The 22,286-nt window shown below is 36.7% G+C and overlaps 1 protein-coding gene across 1 annotated transcript in view; it reads left to right on the top strand.

The window, feature by feature from the left end:
- Window positions 1–22,286, top strand: part of NT5E (5'-nucleotidase ecto) — an 81,824-nt gene that overhangs the window by 12,032 nt on the left and 47,506 nt on the right. The window contains 2 exon segments of the mRNA XM_020976304.2: window positions 17,363–17,585; window positions 20,220–20,408. Of these exon segments, the coding sequence (XP_020831963.1) occupies window positions 17,363–17,585; window positions 20,220–20,408 (412 nt within the window).

Here is a 22,286-nt window from a genome sequence, read left to right as displayed (position 1 = left end):
AGCTTGTCTTTCAAAGTATTGCCACCTGTCTTCAGAAGACTGAATTCAGGGGTCTTATCATTTTATAGATATTTAGTTGCTGAGGGCATAGTGAAATAGAAAGCTGGCCTTGGAACCAGGATGACCTGGGTTTGAGGCCTGCCACTGGCTGTGTGATCTTGAGCAACTCATTTAATCTCCCTGTGCTCTAGACAACTCTCATTTTTTCTTTTCCTTTTTTTTTTGGGGGGGGGCCTTTTTTTCCCTCAGTTAACAAGCACTTATTTCCCTCCCCTCACCATAAAGACAAACTAAACACCTGTAAAAAGCGTGCATAATGAAGCAAAACAAATTTCCATTTTGGCCATATTTTTGTAAATGCATGTCTAGTCAACTCTCTAAGACTGAGTTATGGAGAAGAAACAGTTATTGGTAGAAGTAGTTTTTTTCACCCATGAGTTCACTTTACCAGTGAAATCCCGGGTCAAGACCACATTGGTTCCACGGCCCATTCCCCAGAGACTATCAAAGCAAGCAAGAGCCCAAATGCAAGCATAATGATCAGCCCAGAACGGGAGGACCAAAAGGTTAGTGAGGCTTTGTGGTTTCCTTAGGAGACATTTCTAAGGCATAACTGAATTAAATACTGAGTTTCCTGTGTTCACCACCAAGCAGGTCCATTGCATGCATGAAATAATAAGGTACTTTTCAGTTCTGCTATTCTGACTCTTCAGGGAAAGCATTGTCACATACCCTTTCCTCTCTTAAACTGAATATTCGTATTTACATGTAGGAGACAAAAAAAAAATCTGAATGGCTGTACTGCTCCTGCTAGTAATAGCCTCAGGGGAAAAAAGATTGAAAGTCATTTTATTTCTCAAGGAAGATCAGTTGTGTTATTTTAAGTGCCCAAGGTCACTCCAACCTCCATCCCCCAATCAGGGCCCACTGAGGATTGTTCTTGGAATCCACCAGCCATTTGCAAGTTGTTCTGCCTCTCTGTTATACCTATATTCTGGCCATACTTTCTATTCTTTTTTTTTTAAAGTATTATTTATTTCTTTTTGAAATTCTGAGTTCCAAATTCTCTCCCTCCCTCTCCCCACCCACTGAGAAGGCAAGCAATATGCTATCAATTATACATCTGAGATCATGCAAAATGTATTTTCATATTAGCCATGTCTCAAAAACAGCAAGAAAAATAAAATGAGAAAAGTATATCAATTTGTACTCAGTTCATCAATTCCCTCTCTGGAGATGGTTAGTACTTTTTATTGTGTCCTTCAGACTTGTCTTTGATCATTATATTGCTCAGAGTCACTAAGTTTTTCACAATTGATCATTGTTACAATATTGCTGTTACTGCATATAATGATCTCTTGGTTCTGTTCACTTCACTTTGCATCAGTTCATATAGGTCTTCCCATGTTTTTCTGAAACTATTCTCCTTATCATTTCTTATAGCACAATAGTATTCCATTACATTCATATACCACAACTTGTTCAGTCATTCCCTAATTGATGGGCATCCCCTCAATTTCCAGTTCTTTGCCACCACAAAAAGAGCTGCTATAAATATTTGTGTTCATATGGGTGTTTCCTTTTTTCTTTGATCTTTTTGAGATACAGACCTAGGAGTGGCATTTCTGGGACAAAGGGCATGCAGTTTTATAGCCTTTTGGGCATAGTTCCAAATTATCTCCAGAATGGTTGGACCATTTCACAACTCCACCAACAGTTCATTAGTGTACCTATTTTCCCACATTCCCACTCAGCATTTGTCATTTGACATGTATGAGGTGGTACCTCATAGCTGTTTTAATTTTTATTTCTCTAATCAATAGTGATCTAGAGCATTTTTTTCGTGTAACTATAGATAGCTTTGATTTGTTCTTCTGAAAGCTGCCTCTTCATATCCTTTGACCATTTATCAATTGGAGAAATTTCCTGTTCTTCTTATATGACATTCATTCTTCATTCAATCCATCCATTCTATGCCTTGTGGGAAATCTAATGGGAAGATTTTAAGTAATCTGAATGCAGAATGTAGAGATGTGTCTACATCTTGCTATAATGTCATCTCCCATGCCTGGAATGTACTCATTCTTCCCATATCTTTTGCTTCCTTCAAAATTCAGCTCATGACCCCCTCTTCTACAGGTGACCTTGAGCTTCTCTAGGACAAGGGACTGTTTCGTTTTTGCTTTTGTATCCCTAGCACCTCCAGCACAAACCTAGTGCCTAATAGTTGCTTAATAAATGCTTGCTCAATAAACTATATTGAAGTGCTTGCATGAAAAAAGCATTTTCCCCTGTGCTGGTTATTGACTCAACTGTTATTGAACTATTATACTATATCAACTACTATAACTGTTATTGAAAGGCAATACTCTAATCCCATATTTAAAAGTTTGTCCAGGGTAAATTCTTTCTAATTTGATAGCCAATAGATACTAAAGATAATTACAAAAATAATTAGGAATTTGAGACAAAGGATCCCTATCTTTTCCTCTTGCAAGGGATCAGAGCCAATAAAGAAAAGTATGATTATTGGGTAAATGAATACATATAACATCATCTGCAATTTACGTACTTTTCTTTGTGTGATTTAATAGTTTATTTTCCCCCACTTACATGTAAAACAATTTTTAACATTTTTTTAAAAATGTTGAGTTCCCCTTTCTGGTGGTTCCTCCTGTTGGTTCTAATTCTTACTTACAACATCACTAATGTGAAAATGTTTAATAGGAATGTATATGTATAGCCTGTATCAGATTGTGTGCTGTCTTGGGGAGGGAGGTGGGAAGAAAGGAGGAGAAAAATTTAAAACTCAAAAGCTTATGGAAGTGATTGTTGATAAATCAAAATAAATTAATTTAATAAAAAAAATTTTTTTGAGTTCCAAATTCTTTCCCTTCCTCCCTGACCTCTCCTTCATTGAGAAAGCAAGCAATTTGATATAGGTTATACATTTGCAGTCATGCAAAGCACATTTATATATTTAGGATATTAGAGTCATAGAGTTAGCACTGAAATGAAGTTTTATGATTGTCTAGTCCAATTCCCTCTCCCCATCCCCATTTTACAGATAAAGAACTGAGGTTGAGAAAGTTTTAATGATTTACCCAAAGTCACACTGGAACTTGAACCCAAGACTTCTTTCTCTAAATCTAACACTTTCACTGTATCGGACATACTTATTATATAGTGTTTGTATATATTTAACTCTTTTGACCCTCACAATAGTCCCTTGAAGCAGATGCCACAGGTATTACAAGCCCCAATGAGGTACATAGGTGGTGAAGTAGACTAGTGTGTTAGACTTGGAGTCAGGAAAAGATCTGAGTTTGAATCCTACCTCAAATGCTTACTTAGCTGTCTGACACTGATCAGGTCACCTAACCTCTCTCAACCTCAGTTTCTTCATCTATAAAAAGGAGATAATAGTAGCATATACTTCATAGGGTTGTTTTGAAGATCAAAAAGAAATGACATCTGTGAATCACTTTACTAACCATAAAACATTATTTTGAACCTTAAAACTTCATCTCCTGATTCCATGTATATTTTGCTGGCTGTCCCCCATGCCTGGAACACTCTCCTTCCTTATCTCTGCCTCCTGCCTTCTGTGACTTCCTATAAGTCTGAGCTAAAGTCCCACTTTCTACCAAAAGCCTTTCCCAGTCCTCGTTAATCTTAGAGCTTTTCTTTTGAGATTATTCCCAATTTTGTATATATCTTGTTCAACATAGTTGTTTGCATGCTGTCTCCTCCATTAGACTCTAAGTTCCTTGAGAGCAGGGACTTTTTTCTTTCTTTCTTTGTGTCCCTAGAACTTATCTCAGTGCCTGGAACATTGTAGACACTTAATAAATGCTAGTGGACTTAACATTATATAAAAGTTATTATCATTTTGCAGACCTTAGCACAGTGCTTGGCACATAGTAGGCATTTAATGGATATTAACTTGACACTATAAATTTTAACTATTTTAATTTTACACAACTTAGTGCTTGGCACATAGTAGGCACTTAATAGATGTTAGTTGACTTGACATCATATAAATGTTAACTATTATTATTATATAGGTGAGGAAAATGGGAATAAAAAACATTAAATTATTTTCCTAAGGTCACAAAGCTAGTAAGTGTTGGAGGTGAAATTCAAACACAACTCTTTCCTAATTCTGGGCCAAGCTCCTTCCATTATGCCATGCTGCTGCTTCTTTATATTATAAAAAGGTATTCTGATCACAGTTATTTTTCTAGGGAAGAAGGATTATAGAGTTAGAACTAAAAGGCACCTTTGAAGATCATGTAATCCAACCTCCTAATTTTACAAATAAGGAAACTGAAGTCTAGAGGGTAGAAATAACTCTTCCAAGATTCAATATGATATGTGCCACAAAGGTTTTATTTTGATTTGGATATTTTTTAAATGATGGGATAAGGTGAATGAAAAAGAAAATAAATACTTGTTCATTGAAAAAAATTTTAAAACATCCCATGTGAGTAGCAAAGTAAAGACTTGAGCCTGCATCCTCTGGTTCCACAGGCAGGTCTCTTTTTCGTTGTACCATATGCAATATTGATTTTACAATCTAGGGATGCTAAGCTTTGGCCTGTCATCCAGAATTCATGCAGGATTACATATCATACTTTAGGTGTAAGTTCAGTGAGATTTCCTTTTTCCAACCCATGCTCTCTTCCCACACTCCTGACTGATCTCATGAATAGTGTTTTAAGTAATCAGAGCAAGTGACTCCAAATCAAGAGTCTTCAGTGTGTTCGTTGCTCTACGTTGACTCACAACATGACTTAGAAAAAGTTCTGAGACCCATTCTTGGTAAACACAGAATACTCCCTGCCATCCCCAGTATTCTTATAAAGCAGCCTGGCCAAATGAAATATTGGCAGATGCATAGAGGAAGGTATGAAAGCACCAGACTGTTCTCTCAGCAATTTACAAAAAGTTACTCCTGCTTTGCAGTTTCTGTAGAGTTGGAGAGAAACTGTAATTTGATTCTACTTTACCAGATGCCAATCTCCTTATTTTGTTTGTTTTTCATTTAACTTTGGCCTAGAGAGAAACCAGCACTTCAAATATTTGGCTTGTAAAAAACATTGAATGGACTTGGTGGAAGATGTGAAATCCCCATCCTTTGAAAACTTTAAATCAATGGCCATTTTTTCTTGATAGAGTCACATTTTCCTTTCTGTAGGAGGGGGTGAAGCCAGATGATCTATCAAGATCCCTTCTAGCCCTAAGACTCTAGTATTACTAATGAAAAAGGTGACAGATGGGCAGAGTTAGCACACTGCTTCTATATGGCAGGTGCTTAGTACATGCTTGGTGAATTGATTTTAAATCCTTAAGTTGTGAGAAAGTTTATCTTTTTTATATGTAGCTTTGGGGTATAAAACAAGATCTCCACATGGCTGCAAGGGCTTGAGGACTGAACATGAACTAGAAATAGAAGGGTTAGAGGACAACAAACAAAAGCATTTAATGGTACAATGAAAAGACCACTGACTGTGGAGTTGGGGAAACTGGGTTCAAATTTTGCCTCTATTGCTTACTCCTACATGACCTTAGCCAAATCTTTTAACCTCCCTAGGCCTTATTTTCCCTGGTATTAAAGACAAAGAGTCAGCCTTGGAGTTGGGAAGTTCTGCCTCTGAAATATAGCAGCTTTGTGACCTTTGGTCTAACCTTAGGCAACCAGTCACCTAACCTTTCAGAGTCCTTCCTAGGTAACTCTCTAAAACTATTCATTGCAGACTAGGCACTGCTCTGCATTGGTAAAGAGAGTCCCTTTATTGGGAGATCCCTATACCCACAAAGTCATAGATTTAGCTGTGTGACTTTGGATAAGTCACTTAGCCTCTGTTTGCCTCTATTTCCTCATCTGCAAAATGGAAACAATAATAGCACCTGCCTCCCAGGGTTGTTGTAAGAATCAAATGAGATAATAATTATAAAGTGCCTAGCCCAGTATCTGGCACAGAGTAAGTACTTTATAAATGTTAGCTATTATTATCATTATCATTGTCATTATATCCAAAATATATTTTAGAAGGTTGCATAAAATAAAAGGCTTGGGGAAAAGTAAATATGTTATATGACACACACTGGACTAACAATCAATACGAAGTTGTGCCTAGAGAATCATTTACCTTAAAAAATGCGTAAAACATCAATGCTTCAGTAAATTCAGTCAGTTAAGTAAACATCTAGTTAGTGTCTGAGTTGTGCCAAGCAGTGCTAATTGTGAGAGATTCCAAGATGAAAAATGGCACAAAAGGGGTGGGTAACCTACCACCTCAAGACCACACGTGGCCCTTTAGGTCCCCAAGTTCAGCCCTTTGATAGAATCCAGACTTCACACACACACACACACACACACACACACACACACACACACTTTAGATTCCATCAAAGGGCCGCACTTGAGGCCACATGTGGCCTCAAGGCCACAGGTTCCCCACCCCTGTGTACAGTCTTTTTTTGGGGGGTTGGGGGACTGGGTTTCTTCCTCTTTTGCAGGCTGAAAGTGCAGAGATTACTGATGGGTCTTGATCTTACTGCTGATTAGTATGGGAACTTTAACCTGCTCCACTCCCAATCTGGGGTAGTCCACCTCTCATAAAATGACCAGGTAGCACCCTGCTCTCAGGGGTTCATTGTATTTATGCCAAACTTTTTACAGACCCCTAATTAGTACATTCCAGTGAATGGGGAGATGTTTTTTCAGAGATCTAGGAATGTGAGATTTCAAAATAATAGTGTACATAAATGAATGTAGACATAAAGATATCAATTTTAGGAAACTGCATTTAGAAAGTAATAGTTTCCAAAAAAAAAGAAAAAAATTAGACATTATAAAAATGACATATGTTTGTTCAAAAGTCTATGGATTGGTCCATGGAATATGAGTTGTACAAGCATGTGAAGGAATTTACATGTTATTTAATTATTAGTTATTTGAATTTATATAACAAAGCACTTTTACATACATCATCTCATTTGATTTAATTCTAAGGATAATGCATATGATTTTAAAATGCATACAAGAGGTGAAAGTGAATTAAACTTTAAGCTTTCAATGAGAATAAATGTTTGTAAAGATAGTAAATATGTATTAGCAGCCATATTTGGTGAAAATAGTGCTGGACTTGAAATCAAGAAAGCCTAAGAAGGCAAAATGCCTGTGATTGAGTCTTATTTCTGACACCTACAAGCTGTGTAACCATGGCCAGGTCACTTAACTTCTTTGCATTTTAGTTCCTCTTTAAAATGGGTAATATTTGCTGTCATCTACAAGATTAGTACTATTATCCATAGAATAGTCCGCAACAACGTTAGTGGTCGTGGCTAAAATGGCAGTAGCTGGCTATTTCAGCACTGAGGCAGTGGATAGCAGCAGAGTCAATTGTGTAAGATTGCCCTTATTTACTGACCAAAGTATAACAAGTAGAGCAGAGCTGGTATTATTAGAGTAAGATGGGCAATGACCAGTACTGATAAACCTAACTGGACTGAATAACTCTGGGCCTTTGGGTACTTTAGAAAAGTGAGAGAAATAATAAGACCCAAGTGAGCGCTTAGAGCAAAGGAAGGACTACACAGCATTGTCTTTATTTCCTGAGGAAAAGCTTTCTTCACATGGGCATATCTCTGTACCTTTCCACCTATACTTAGTATACTAACAGTTGTGGAGGCAACTTGAGGGAAAAAAGTGTATTTATCTCTCTTGTATCTAATATTTTGTGGTGATGGTTTTATACCATCTCTGCTTGACAAGGTGTCAGTGTTTCACTAAGAGCTGAGTCTGTGATGAAACTTTCAGAGACACCTTTGGTTGGATTTCTGATATGGCATTGGGGTTTTTTTTTGGTTTGTTTATTTGTTTGTTTGATGTGGCATTGATAATCTAAGGCTTGGTCCTATCACCCCAGTGAGAGCCTATCTACCTCACAAGGAGAGTCCCATCTATTTCTCACAGTGTTAGATGCTTTGTAAACTATACAGTGTTATAAATGCAAATTATTATTAACTATTATTATTATTATCACATTCTTAGCTTGTTTGATAGAGTGCAATTAGAAACAGTTTTAGGGGAATTCAGTATCCTAGTGTTCTTTTATGTTTACTCTTCTGTGGGGTATTGTGCAAGTGGATAGAATGGATGCTTTTTGTAAATGAATTAAAATATTGGGTTATAAGCTTCTGCTCTGTAGGCTCATTGAAAGCATCTTTGGGACAGCTCCAGTAGTATAGACAATGACAGAAATGATACATACTTCATCCTGTTCCCACATCAATTTAATTTTTGCCACTAGATCTCTATATTTTTAAAGTTTGGTATGCCATTATCTGTTTAAAATGTTCTTAAATTTTTGTGGGTCAGAATTAGGTATGAGAGTTTTGGAGCAACTGGTTTGTCTGTAATAATGTTCCAATTCCAGAACAGTTTATTTTTTTTTAATTATAAAGGCTATATATAGGGCTTTTGTTGTCTATAGTACAAGGATTTGTCATCTGTTATATTATGAAGAATAGTAAGTGGGGCAGCTAGAAAGTACAGTGGATAGAGTACTGGCCCTGGAGTCAGGAGGACCTGAGTTCAAATCTGGCCTCTGGCACTTGACACTTACTAGCTGTGTGACCCTGGACAAGTCACTTAACCCCATTGCCTAGCAAAAAAAAAAAAAGAATAGCAAGCAAGATGTATCATTCTGGCTATGCTATCATGTCTTTCTAGTTATTTGGTAGGTGTCAAATTTTTTACAACCTACAATTTCTACCATTTCCTTGAAAAATATGCATTGATCTTTACATCTGAGATTATTAAGAATGGAATATCTTTGTTTTCTGTTAGCATTGGCCTAATTTTTTAACATTATGATGAACTCCATTTGTATAAACAGATGTTCTTAACTCATTCATTTATTTGACAGTTCTTTGCCAACATATTGTTGAATTTATATGGCTGTCACCCAGGGAGGAATTGTTGCTTCCATTCTTGGATCTTAGCCATTTCATAGACTCTATCCAATGGTAAATCAATATCAGTTATATTTGATAGGTCCTCTGGTATGTATAACTGTTATATTTTACTATTCTTGTGCTGTGCAGTGTTGTCTGTCTATTCAGGAAGTATTTTTGTACATTTTTAACCTAGTATGCCATCTGAGAACATGTATGTTCTTCTTCCTTTTTGACAAGGAAGTGCTGATCTTCCTTATAGCTTCCTTGAGGTCATGGGTCCCATATTTTGTTAATATTAGATGAGTTTTTGTTTGGATATTTTCTTTCTACTTTAAATTTTTTCCATTAAAAATCATATATTTTTTTTCTCCCTCCCGTGCCACAGTATTGGAATAATAGAAAGGAAAAGAAAAGAAAAACAAAATCCTCATAAAAATATGCATAATCAAGCAAAACAAATTCTCATATTGTCCATATCCAAAAATGTATGTTTCATTCTTCACTTTGTATCAGTTCATACATGTCTTCCCAAGTTTGTCTGGAATACTCCCTTTTGCCATTGTTTGTGGAACAATGGTATCTTTTATAGTCATATGCCATAATTTATTCAACCAGTCCCCGATTGATGGACACCTCCTTAGTTTTCTGGTTTTTGCCAATACAAAAAAAAATGTGTATAAATATTTTTGCACATATGGGTCTTTTTCCTCTTTCTTTGATCTCTTTGGGTTATAGATCTATAGTAGTATTGCTGGATTCTCTCTCTCTCTCTCTCTCTCTCTCTCTCTCTCTCTCTCTATATCTATATATATATATATATATATATATATATATGCGTGTGTGTATACATATATGTGTGTATAAAATGAAATATACATACATAAGAAATATGTATGAAATATATATACATATATTTCATTTTTAAAAGTTTTATTGCTATAGTGTATTGCTTTATGTTACCATAGTTTCCCCATGTATTCTTTGCCGTCCTTTCCAAAGACCATCCTATATAACAGCATTTTTAAAGATTAAAAAAAAGAGGGAAAAAAACAGCATAACTGCTTAGTACATTGAAAAGGTCTGAAAAATGTGAATGTGCAGCACTTATATGCCTCCCCACATCTACAAAAGGGTGGAGTAGGAATGCATCTCTGCTTTCAAGACATGCTTGTTCTTTATAATTTTGCAACATTTACTTTTGATTTTTTTTAGGTCATTCTTTCTCTTTACGATGTTGTCGTCATTTTGTATATTGCTTCTTGGCTCTGCTTATTTCCATACTGTGTTAGATCATGTAGATATTTCCATACTTTTTTAATTCACCATATGCACAATTTCTCATGAGACAGTAATATTTCCTCACACTCATATACCATACTTTGTTTAGCCATGTCCCAACTGATGGACATCTACTTTGTTTCCAATCCTTTGCTCTCACAAAAAAAATGCTTCTATAAATATTTTGGTATATATGGGGACTTTCTTATCAATGGTCTTCTTGGGGCATAAACCCACTAGTGGAATCTTCCTACTTTTATCCTTACATATTTAATGAGTATTATGCAGATGGACAGAATGATAGGTTTTTTTATAGTTGAATAAAAATATTGGTATGTAAGGTTGTTTTTTATAGATTCATTTAAAAATCTTTGGGTCTACTCCAGTAGTAGTACTCCAGTAGTAGACAGGATGACAGGAAGCTTTAATTTCTCCTGCAAAGTTTCTATATTTTCAAAGATTTTCAAAATCAAATTTTCAAATATAAATGTTGTTATAATATCATAATTCATCTGGAAGAACAAAAGGTCCCAAATATCAAGGAAATTAATGAAAAGAAATGCAAGGGAAGATGGCCTAGCCATACCAGATCTTAAATTGTATTATAAAGCAGCAATCATCAAAACTACTTGGTACTGGCTAAGAAATAGAGTGGTGGATCAGTGGAATAGGTTAGGTACACAAGACACAGTAGTCAATGACTATAGTAATCTACTGTTTGATAAGCCCAAAAACTCCAGCTTCTGGGGTAAGAATTCACTATTTGACAAAAACTGCTGGGAAAACTGGGAATGAGTATGGCAGAAACTAGGCATAGACCAACATCTTACACCATATACCAAAATAAAATCAAAATGAGTACATGATCTAGATATAAAGGCTGATACGGTAAGTAAACTGGGAGGGCAAGAAATAGTTTATCTATCAGATTTATGGAGAACAGAAGAATTTATGACCAAACAAGTGATAGAAAACATTATGTAATGCAAAATGGATAATTTTGATTACATTAAATTGAAAAGTTTTTGAACAAGCAAAGCCAATGCAACTAAGATTAGGAGGGAAGCAGAAAACTGGGAAAGAATGTTTTACAACCAGCGTCTCTGATAAAGGCTTCATTTCTAGTCGTTCCCCAATTGATAAATGTTCAAAGGATATAAACAGGCAGTTTTCAGAGGAAGAAATTAAAGCTACCTACAGTCACATAAAAAAATGCTCTAAATCACTACTGATTAGAGAAATGAACATCAAAACAATTCTGAGGTACCACATCACACCTATCAGATTGGCTAACATGACAAAGCAGGAAAATAATAAATGCTGGAGAAGATGTGGGAAAATTGGAACACTAATGCATTGTTGGTGGAGTTGTGAAATGATCCAACCATTTTGGAGGACGATTTGGAACTATGCCTAAGGGGCTATAAAAATGTGCATACCCTTTGACTCAGCAATAGCACTTCTAGGGCTGTATCCCTAAGAGATCATACAGATGGGAAAAGGACCCACACATACAAAAATATTTATAGCAGCTCTTTCTGTGGTGCCAAAGAATTGGAAATTGAGGGGATGCCCATCAGCTGGGGAATGGCTGAACAAGTTGTGGTATATGAATGTAATGGAATACTATTGTGCTATAAGAAATGATGAGCAAGCAGACTTCAGAAAAACCTAGCAAGACTTCAATGAACTGATACTGAGTGAAGTGAGCAGAACCAGGAGAACATTGTACACAGTGACAGCCACAATGTGTGATGACTAACTTTGATAGACTCATCTCTTCTCAGCAATGCAAGGATCCAAGACTACTCCAAAGGACTCATGATGGAAAATGCTGTCCACATCCAGAAAAAGAACTATGGAGTCTAAAGGCAAATCAAAGCATATTATTTGATCTCTCTTTTTTTTTCTTTTTGTTTCTTTCTCATGGTTTCTCCCATTGGTTCTAATTCTTCTTTACAACATGACTAATGTGAAAATCGGTTCAATATGAATGTATATGTAGAGCCTATACCAGATTGCACGCTGTCTTGGGGGAGGGGGAGGGAAGAAATGGAGAGAAAATTTGGAACTCAAAATCTCATGGAAGTGAAAGTTGAAAATTTAAAAAAAAATTTTTTTTTTAAAAAAAGGAAAATGCAAATGTTGTTATTGTTACCTTATTCTCATATTTTTGATGGGGTTCAAGTAGAAAGTACCCAACAACAGGTTCCTATCCTGTCATTATTCCTTTCTATTTAATGATCTTCAGGCTATTATATATGTGGATAAAATGACTAGCTTTTTGGAACTGTATTAGAGTACAAGGATATAAGGTAATCTTCTGTAGACTCCCTGAAAACATCTTTAGGTCAACTCTGGGAACAAACAAGATGAGAGAAAATAAGTGCCTTGTCCTATTCCCACAAGGTTTTGATTTTTTTCTTGCTGCATCTCTATATTTTGAAAGCTTTCCATTCCATTTATTTAGGCAATTATGAATATATAGTATGAAAACATATTTAAAATACCATCCTTGAGTTCCTGTAGATAAATGTTTTATCTGGGAAGTTGTAGGCAAAAGTATATGGTATCATATAGATGTCTAATAATCTAAATGTTCTTCCCATTAAGCTTTGACTTCAGAACTCCAGTGGGTCTCAATAAAGACAACCTCAGCTTTTTTCCTGATAGTCTTATATTCAATACACCCTGATATTTGTAACACTTTAATCTATTAATTTGGTGTGACCTCCAAATTCAAACTCAAAGCCTTCAATCTATTCTGTCTTGGAACATATTAAGAATTTTACATTTATCAAGTCAAAAAAATTTTGATGTTACTGGAGAAGTATTCCATGGAAAGGTAACTTGATGACTTCCATGTACATTAAGTGAATAATAGGATGTTTTAAGACAACTCCTTCTTTGACTTGAAAGCCACACCCATTCTTTTCATTCTATTTAGGAAGGATTATAATGGATTTAAGGTTAGAAAGAGTCATAACAGATTTACACTGTGACCCTGGAAGATGCCAAGTTTTATAATCAGTTGTTCCTAACATTGTGTTGGTGATGTGTTTTGAATAGAGAATAGTTTTATATGTAGGCATTAAATACTCTTGTTTTCTCACTGTGGTATGTCTCCTGTGTATATTTGCAGCTAATGACTGACCATAACAACAGACCCAGGTCAAAGGCTTTGCCATGATCAGTAGTAAATATTACAGCATTTTCATCTGAAAGTCCTTGTTCAGTAAATACCGAATTGATAAATGACTTGCTCTTTAGACCCCTGTGGCTTATTGGCACATCCTTTTTGCTCCTCAGCCTATATGTTGTTTTTTGAGGGATACAAGCTGTAAATGCTTTGTATAAATATACATAAAATGTAATTGTCCTATATTTTTAGGACTTGCTGATATTTTCATCTTTTGCTATTAAGTATGATACCTTCTATTAAGAAAGAAGGGATCAATACTATATTAGTGAGGAAGAACTGGTCAAATGCTTTGCTAGTAATTCATGCACTATAATGATGGATTTTAGCCAATAATTATGGATCACATTCAGACCTGCCACTTTCCAGTTTTGCTGAGAAGCTTGATTTTCAATTCCTTCCCTTTTTGTAACTTCTGTTTTTCAGACTGATGGCATATTAACATTCTGTTTTGCATTTGATCCAACTTGTGATTTTGTCATGATGAACTTCTTTCATATTTCTTTCTACTCTACAATATTGTTGTTTAGTCATTTTAGTCATGTGCAACTCTTCCTGATCCCATTGGGTTTTCCTGGCAAAGATACTGGAGCTGTTTGCCATTTCCTTCTCCAGCTCATTTGACAGATGGGGTAACTAAGGCAAACAGGGTTAAATGACTTGCCCAGGATCACACAGTTAGTAGGTGTCTGAGGCCAGATTTGAACTCAGGAAGGTGAGTCTTCCTGACTCTTGTCCTGATGCTTGATTCGTTTCACCACAGATAGTGATGTCAAAGCTGCCAGAAGGAGAGGCAGTGTGGTAGGGAAGAACACCTACTAGACCAGAAGTCAGCTTACTTGGGTTTTAGTTTTAGCTCTACCACCAGCTGGTTGTGTGTTTATAAGGAAGAAACCTCTCTAGTTCTCAGCTTCTGCATCTCTAAAATGAGGGAATTGGGCTAGGTGTTCGGTAATGTTCTTTCCAGCTGTGATTTTCATAGATAGGAAAGAGAATGCTGTTCTCTTTCAATTCCACTTCCCTGACCATTATATGGGAAAGCCTCACAAGCATTAGAAACCAGCCCAGCTCAAGAGAACCCCTGTGGATGTATTAATTCACTTGAAAAAATAAATACAGTCATTCCATTGAAATGAAATAAATTTAACTCTGAGATGGCTCAAGAAAACAGCTGGTTGCCAAGTCCTTATACAAGAATAATACCAGTGTCTCCTCCCTCATCACTACTTTTTTTTTTATTAATTTATTTTGATTTATCAACAGTCACTTCCATAAGCTCCTGAGCTTCAAATTTTTCTCCCCCTCCTTCTCAAAGACAGCACACAATCTGATATAGGCTATACATATACATTCCTATTAAGCGTATTTTCATATTAGTCATGTTGTAAGGAAGAATTACAACCAATAGGATGAACCACAAGAAAGAGGAAACAAAACAAAACAGAAGAAAAAACCACAGCAAATAGTATGCTTCGATCTGCATTCAAACTCCATAGTTCTTTCTTTGGATGTGGATAGCATTTTCCATCATGAGACCTTTGGAGATGTCTTAGATCCTTGTGTTGCTGAGAAGGGCAAAGTCTATCAACTTTAGTCCTCATCCAGTGTGGCTGTTACTGTGTACAGCATTCTCCTGGTTCTGCTCACTTCACTCAGCATCAGTCCATACTTGTCTTTCCAGGTTTTTCTGAAGTCAGCCTGTTCATCATTTCTTATAGCACAATAGTATTCCATTACATTCACATACCACAACTTGTTCAGCCATTCCCCAGCTGATGGGCATCCCCTTAATTTCCAATTCTTTGCCATCACAAAAAGAGCTGCTATAAATATTTTTGTGTGTGTGGGTCCTTTTCCCATCTGTTTGATCTCTTTGGGATACGGTCCTAGAAGTGCCATTGCTGGGTCAAAGGGTATGCACATTTTTATAGCCCTTTGGGCGTAGTTCCAAATCGTCCTCCAAAATGGCTGGATCATTTCACAACTCCACCAACAATACATTAGTGTTCCAATTTTCCCATGTCTTCTCCAGCATTTAATTATTTTCCTGCTTTGTCATGTTAGCCAATCTGATAGGTGTGATATGGTACCTCAGAGTTGTTTTGGTTTTCATTTCTGTAATCAATACTGATTTAGAGCATTTTTTTTTTCATATGACTATAGAAGGCTTTAATTTCTTCCTCTGAAAACTGCCTGTTCATTTCCTTTGACCTTTTATCAATTGGGGAATGACTTGTATTCTTATAAATTTGACTTAGTTCTCTATATATTTTAGAAATGAGGCCCTTATTAGAGTTACTGGTTGTAAAAATTCTTTCCCAGTTTTCTACTTCCCTCCCAATTGCATTGGCAAAAACTTTTCAATTTAATGTAATCAAAATTATCCATTTTGCATTTCATAATGTTCTCTATCTCCTGTTTGGTCATGAATTCTTCTGTTCTCCATAAATCTGACAGGTGAACTATTCCTTGCTCTCCCAGTTTGCTTATAGTATCAGCCTTTATATCTAAATCATAAACCCATTTTGACTTTATTTTGGTATATGGTGTGAGATTTTGGTCTATGCCTAGTTTCTGCCATACTCTTTTCCAGTTTTCCCAGCAGTTTTTGTCAAATAGTGAGTTCTTATCCCAGAAGCTGGGGGTCTTTGGGTTTATCAAATAGTAGATTACTATAGTCATTGACTACTGTGTCTTGTGTGCCTAATCTATAACACTAATCCACCACTCTACTTCTTAGCCAGTACCAAGTAGTTTTGATGATTGCTGCTTTATAATACAATTTAAGATCTGAAACGGCTAGGCCACCATTACTACTTTTGATTTTGGATTTTCTTTTTCTTTTGCAAAAGTCTTCCAGGACTGTGTGAGAATACCAGGGAAGTGACAATTGAGGGAAGATGCTTGAGCAAAGTGTCAGGAGATAGGGCAGAAATGAGGCTGCTAATGTGGAGGGCATGGGTATCATGATGTTGTTGAGTCCTTTTAGTTTGTGACCCCATTTGGGGTTTTCTTGGCAAAGATACTAGAGTGTTGACATTTCCTTCTCCAGCTCATTTTACAGATGAGGAAACTGAGGCAAACAGGGTTAAATGACTTGCCCAGGATCACACAGCTAATAGGTGTCTGAGGCCAGATTTGAACTCAGGTCTTCCTAATTCTAAGCCTAGCTGCCCTAGGTATTATGATACCCTTGATTAAAGTCCTGTTGATTTTCCCTGACCTTCAAGGTAGTTGGAGAGTTACACTGCTATGTTGTAAAACAACAACAAATAGGTTTACAAAAGGGAATAGAATGTCAAAAACAACTTGAGAGTAAGAACTCAGAACCTCACATTTGAATAGCAAATAGCACTCAAAGTATATTTTCTTGCATTTTATATTTTTAAATTTTACTCTAGGTAGTTTTCCACCCAAGTCCTTTTCTGATGCTTCATTGTAGTGTGAAGGCAACCCTGAATTGAAACTGGTCAGGTTTCATTCAAGTACAGTCCAGGTTATAGTCTATATATCTGTGGCCTGCATACGTAAAGAGGGGTTGTGATCTGATTTGTTGAGGAGTACACTCCTACCAGGCAGTGAGGAGGTACAATTGGTGGAGTACTGGACTTGGAATCAGGAAAACCAGAGTTCAAATCCTGCCTCAGATACATATTAGATAGTTGTGTGATCCTGAGCCACTCAGTCTCTCAGACTCATCTGTACAAAGGGCATAATAATAGCACCCATTTCACAAAGTTGTTGTGAAGATAAATGAGATGACGTGGAAAGTGCTTTGCCAACTTTGAAGAGCAATATAAATGCTAGCTATTATTATTAACTTATTAAACCATATATCCTTGAATTATTTAAATGCTGAGAGTGATGATTCCAAAGGACCTAATTTTTTTTTTTTATATCTTCATTTTCTACCAGGCCCTGGGAAACCATGAATTTGATAATGGAGTGGAGGGACTGTTGGATCCATTACTTAAGGAAGTCAAGTTTCCAGTTCTCAGTGCTAACATTAAAGCCCAGGAACCACTTGCATCTCAAATATCTGGATATTATCTTCCATACAATATTCTAACCATTGGTCAAGAGAAAGTGGGAATTGTTGGGTATACCTCCAAGGAGACCCCTGTCCTTTCAAAACCAGGTAGTTTTTCCTTTTGTTACAAACATTACTGGAAACTAATTCAGCAAAATAAGATTTTGGCAGGTTTATTACAGATTCTGTAGAAAACCCCCAAATTTTGTAAGCTTGGGCAAAATAACATTGACTTGAGGCAGCATTTCTTGACAGAATTAATTTTGTGGAAAGATATAGGTATTACCTGAAAATATTTGCTCTGCTTACTGAACTATTTAGTTGACATAAAAAGGAACTTTATCTATTCCAATCTAATAGAAGGTGGAAGAAGAACATTCTTGTCCTTATCCCACTAAGGTTCATTCCAACTTCATTCCAGTTCTGTAGTTCTGTGATCTACAAAATTAAACTGTTTTGCAGAGAGTAGACCCATAAGCTTGACACAGGTGTCAACCCTGCTTTGAGCTGTCATTATGTCTCTACCTGAGAGGAGTTGCCGTCCATTCTGAACATGGCATGGGAATTTGAAAATAGTTCAGTTGGACTGGGGAGGACACAGACTAGAAAGATGAACAGTTCATCATTTCCCCTCCTTGACAGATCTCCACACTGACATCACTATTTTGTTAAGAGCTGTGGAGACATCATAAAATCAAAGCACTTGAACTAAGAGCTGGCAGGAACCTCAAAGAACAACCTCAACCTCAACCCAACCCAACCCAACCTAACCAAGTATCCTTCCAATAAGCCAAGCAGTCACCCACTTTTGTGTAAAGACCTACAATGAGTGGAAACGCCACAACTCCCTAGCATAGCCCAATTGCTATGAAGTCCTTTCTTACAGTAAGCCTCGATCTGCCCTTCTACAACTTCCAATCATTGTTCCCAGTTCTGTCCTCTCAAGTCAAGCTGAGCGAGGCCAATTCCCCTTCCACTTCACAGCCTTTCAGACTGTCAATTATCATGCCTCCCCTAAAGTCTTCTCTTCTCTGGGCTAAATATTTCCACTGGCTTCCCCCAACCCTCATGACACATTCTCCAAGCTTCTGACCATCCTACTGATATTTCTCAGGGCATCCTTTAGGTTTTTTTTTCTTCCTGAAAATATGGTGCCCCAAACAGAACACAGTATCTTATGTGTGCCCTCACTAAGACAGAGTACTCTAGAAGTTACCTTGTTTTGGAAACTATACCTCTTTTAAGGTAACCTACTTTAATGCATTAGCTACTTTGTCTGCCGTGTCAGATATTCTCTCATTAAAATGAAAGTATAACAACAATTCACTTAAGATATAGTACTTTAAAGTTTGCAAAATATTTTTCTATTTTAACAGCACTGGGAGGTATGTAGTGCAATGCAAGTATTTTTATTCCCATTTTGTAGATGAAGAAATTGGGCTCAAAGAGCTTGACTGACTTGTGTGTAGTCAATCAATCAAGCAAACAAGTATTTATTATGCACCTTCTTTATTCCAGGTACTCTTCTAGGTGCTGGGAATAGAAAAGGCGAAAGTGATATAGTTCCTTCCCTCCATATAATCTAGCTAAGGGAGACAATAAGTCCATACACAGGCATATACAAAATATATACAATATAGATAGTTTCTTCCCTAATTAATTCCCTAGCCCACTCCACACATAAGTTGTTCCAAATCTTCTCTTCTAAACTTCCCAAGCCTTCCCTTCTCCCTCTCAGCTGAGGACCTTTCCTCTTACATTGCTTAGATAATTAAGACTGTTCAACGTGAGCATCTCTACTTTTCTCCATGTTAAAAACCCTTTGACACCATTCCCTACTCTCTCTTCCTTTCTTCTAGTCTCTAACAATGAAGGGGACCTTTACCAAGACCAGCGTCCAAATACACCCTTAATTCCATCTTGACCCCTCTTCTCTTCTCTACATAGTGTGGGAAGCAGCCACATGAAGATTATAGTTCAAGTGGATGAGACTACCAAGGAAAAGAAGAGAGAGAAGAAAAAGTAGACTGATTCATACACTGTTAATTATGTTATTGAAAGGCTTTTCATGAATTTGGGGAAGAAGGGAAAGGGAATAAACATTTTACACAGCACCTACTATGTGCCAGGCCTGTGCTAAACACTTTTGTATAAATATTATCTTATTTGATCTTCACAATCCTACAAGTTAAGTGCTATTATTATCCTCATTTTACAGTTGAGGAGACCGAGGAAGACAGAGGTTAAATGACCTGTCTAGTCGCACAGCTAGTAAGTGTCTGAGGCTGGATTTGAAATCGGGTCCACCTGACTCCAGGCCCATGATTTATCCACTGCACCACCAGCTGCCTCCTCTTCTTAAAAAAAAAAAATTGGAGGTCTTATCACTCTGCAAATTTGGAAGAAGTGTAGTATAGTGGTTAGAGGGCCAGCTTCAGAGTCAAGAAGATCTGGGTTCAAAATCTACCTCTGAAACACTGTATAACCGTGGACAAGTCCTTTTTCAGTACTCTAGGCAACTATTCTCCTGAGATTGTAAGCAGCAGAGATGATGCTAGCCTGCATTAGTAGAGGGAACTTCCTTCTTGGGAGTTCTGTAACCCAGTAAAATCATAGGTCCAGTACCATCCATCCATCACTGTTCCTATGAGCATCTTGGTGCATCTGATCCAGAAAAAAAAAAATGACTTGAATGCAGTTTGAAAACTAAATAATCAATATCCACTTTGTTTCCTTTTTTAGGAAGCTATTTAATATTTGAAGATGAAATCCCTTCCCTGCAGACCCAAGTGGATAAGCTGAAAACATCTGGAGTGAACAAAATTATTGCTTTGGGCCACTCAGGTTTTGAAATGGATAAGCTCATTGCTCAAAAGGTGAAAGGTGTGGATGTTGTAGTGGGAGGACACACAAACACGTTTCTGTATACAGGTAATTACTTTGAGAAGATTATATTGACAAGGCCATAAAATAACTTGAGCCATATTTCTTTTGTTTGCTAGTTTTTTATTATGATTATTGAAATTCAACTTGTATCAAATGTCCAAATGTACTTTATGCATGATTCTCACTCAAATAGAAGTTACTAAGCACGCTTCCTTGATGTGACCACAACAGGCAACCCTTCCTAGAGCCACATCTGTATCTTCCCCTCTTTCTTACAAAAACTTCCGGCTACATTCTTAATAAACTTCTTACAGCAATGTGTTATTATTCAAGACCGTGCCTCACATTCAAGAATGTGCCCTTCTCTTTATTTTTGTTGGTTTGTTAATTTTAACCTTTTTATTTGTTTTATTATTTCCCAACACATTCCTCCCTTTTCCCCTTCCCAGAGAGCCATTTCTTATAACAAGGAATTTTAAAAGAGGGGGGGAAAGCAGCTCAACAAAACTAACCAACATATCTAAAAAGTCTGACATTATATGTAGTGTCCCTCATCCCTGCAAAGAGGTTGGTAAAGGTGCCTTCTCAGGTATTTTCTTTGGAATCAAGTTTATTTACAATTTCACAACATTCCGTTTTTGATAGTTTTGCTGTTGTTGTTTCCATTCACATACTGTAGTCGTGTGTGTGTGTGTGTGTGTGTGTGCGCGCGCGCGTGCATGCACGCACGCACAATTCCCTGATTCTGCTTACTTCACTTTGTATCAGTTCATACGAAACTTCTCATTCTTCTTTTGCTTCTTCATTGGTGCTATCTTTTTTAATTCCTATATTTGAGGTTAATGGTCTTGATAAGAATGGATGAAACGTTCTTATGGCCAGCTTCTACTAATAAGAATACAGATCTGCAATCTCAGAAAGAAACTTGAAGGTTATATAGTCCAAACCTCACCAAGCGTAGGAATACTTTTTACAATATCCATTGGATAAGTGACACCCAGACTGTGTTAGAATACTCAAAGCAAAATGGAACTAACTATGCCAAAAAGCAGTCCAATTCTTTTGTTGGACAGCTGTTAAAAAAATTTCTTGCAGAGAAATTTGTCTAATGGAGATGAAATATCTCCTTGTAACTTCTCAAACTTTCCCTGTTTATTTTGACACCAACTGCTTCTGTCATGTAGACTGTTGCTCTACATAAAGCAAAAAGTCAGGGTGGGGACCTGAGGAAAATGGTTCCTGAACTTGGCTGAAACAAAAGCCATTAAAGCCATTAAAAACAAAGCTGTTGCAGAAACATTTAATAGAATGTGAAAGGAAATTAGTGCTAACCTTATATTACTGGTCTCTCCACAATCCCTAAAGCAGGTAGTGCTCCCAGAGTATTTGTGTTTGAATTTCATATCATGAAGGAAATGAGAGATTCTATGAAATCATAGATTTTTATATATCACATATACATAACTAAGACATGACTAAGGCGACAGTGGATTAGCATCCAAAGGAAACTCACTCCATTTATTCAAATGTCACAGAAGCCATTCTTATTGCAGCTGGAATCCTGTTCCTATACCTACTTATTTTGTTTCTTCTATCCAAAATGTTGTTCCTAAAACATGATGGCTGGTTGCTGGACTGTCCATCTGGAAGGCATTGTACTGTCATGAATTATTATACACTCAGGAGAGTGAAAAGATTCAGTATCTATCCCATTTGTTCTATCTTCCCTTATTTTATCTTCTTATGTCTCTTGCCAAACTAAGGAAATCCCCCAGAGTAGGGTGTGCCTTTTGTTTAATGGCTCTATCTAGTTAGTATTTGGGAATAAGAATTACAAATTACAGACCCATTCTAAGGAAAGTGGGTCAAGGAAAAGTCTCTCCTTCCATTCTCAGTTATTTACCCAAGATAACTTTATCACAA

This window comes from Phascolarctos cinereus, unplaced genomic scaffold (genome assembly GCF_003287225.1).
Source record: "Phascolarctos cinereus isolate Bilbo 61053 unplaced genomic scaffold, phaCin_HiC Scaffold_5;HRSCAF=322, whole genome shotgun sequence".
Taxonomy (NCBI): domain Eukaryota; kingdom Metazoa; phylum Chordata; class Mammalia; order Diprotodontia; family Phascolarctidae; genus Phascolarctos; species Phascolarctos cinereus.
This window is presented reverse-complemented; position numbering and strand designations above follow the sequence as displayed.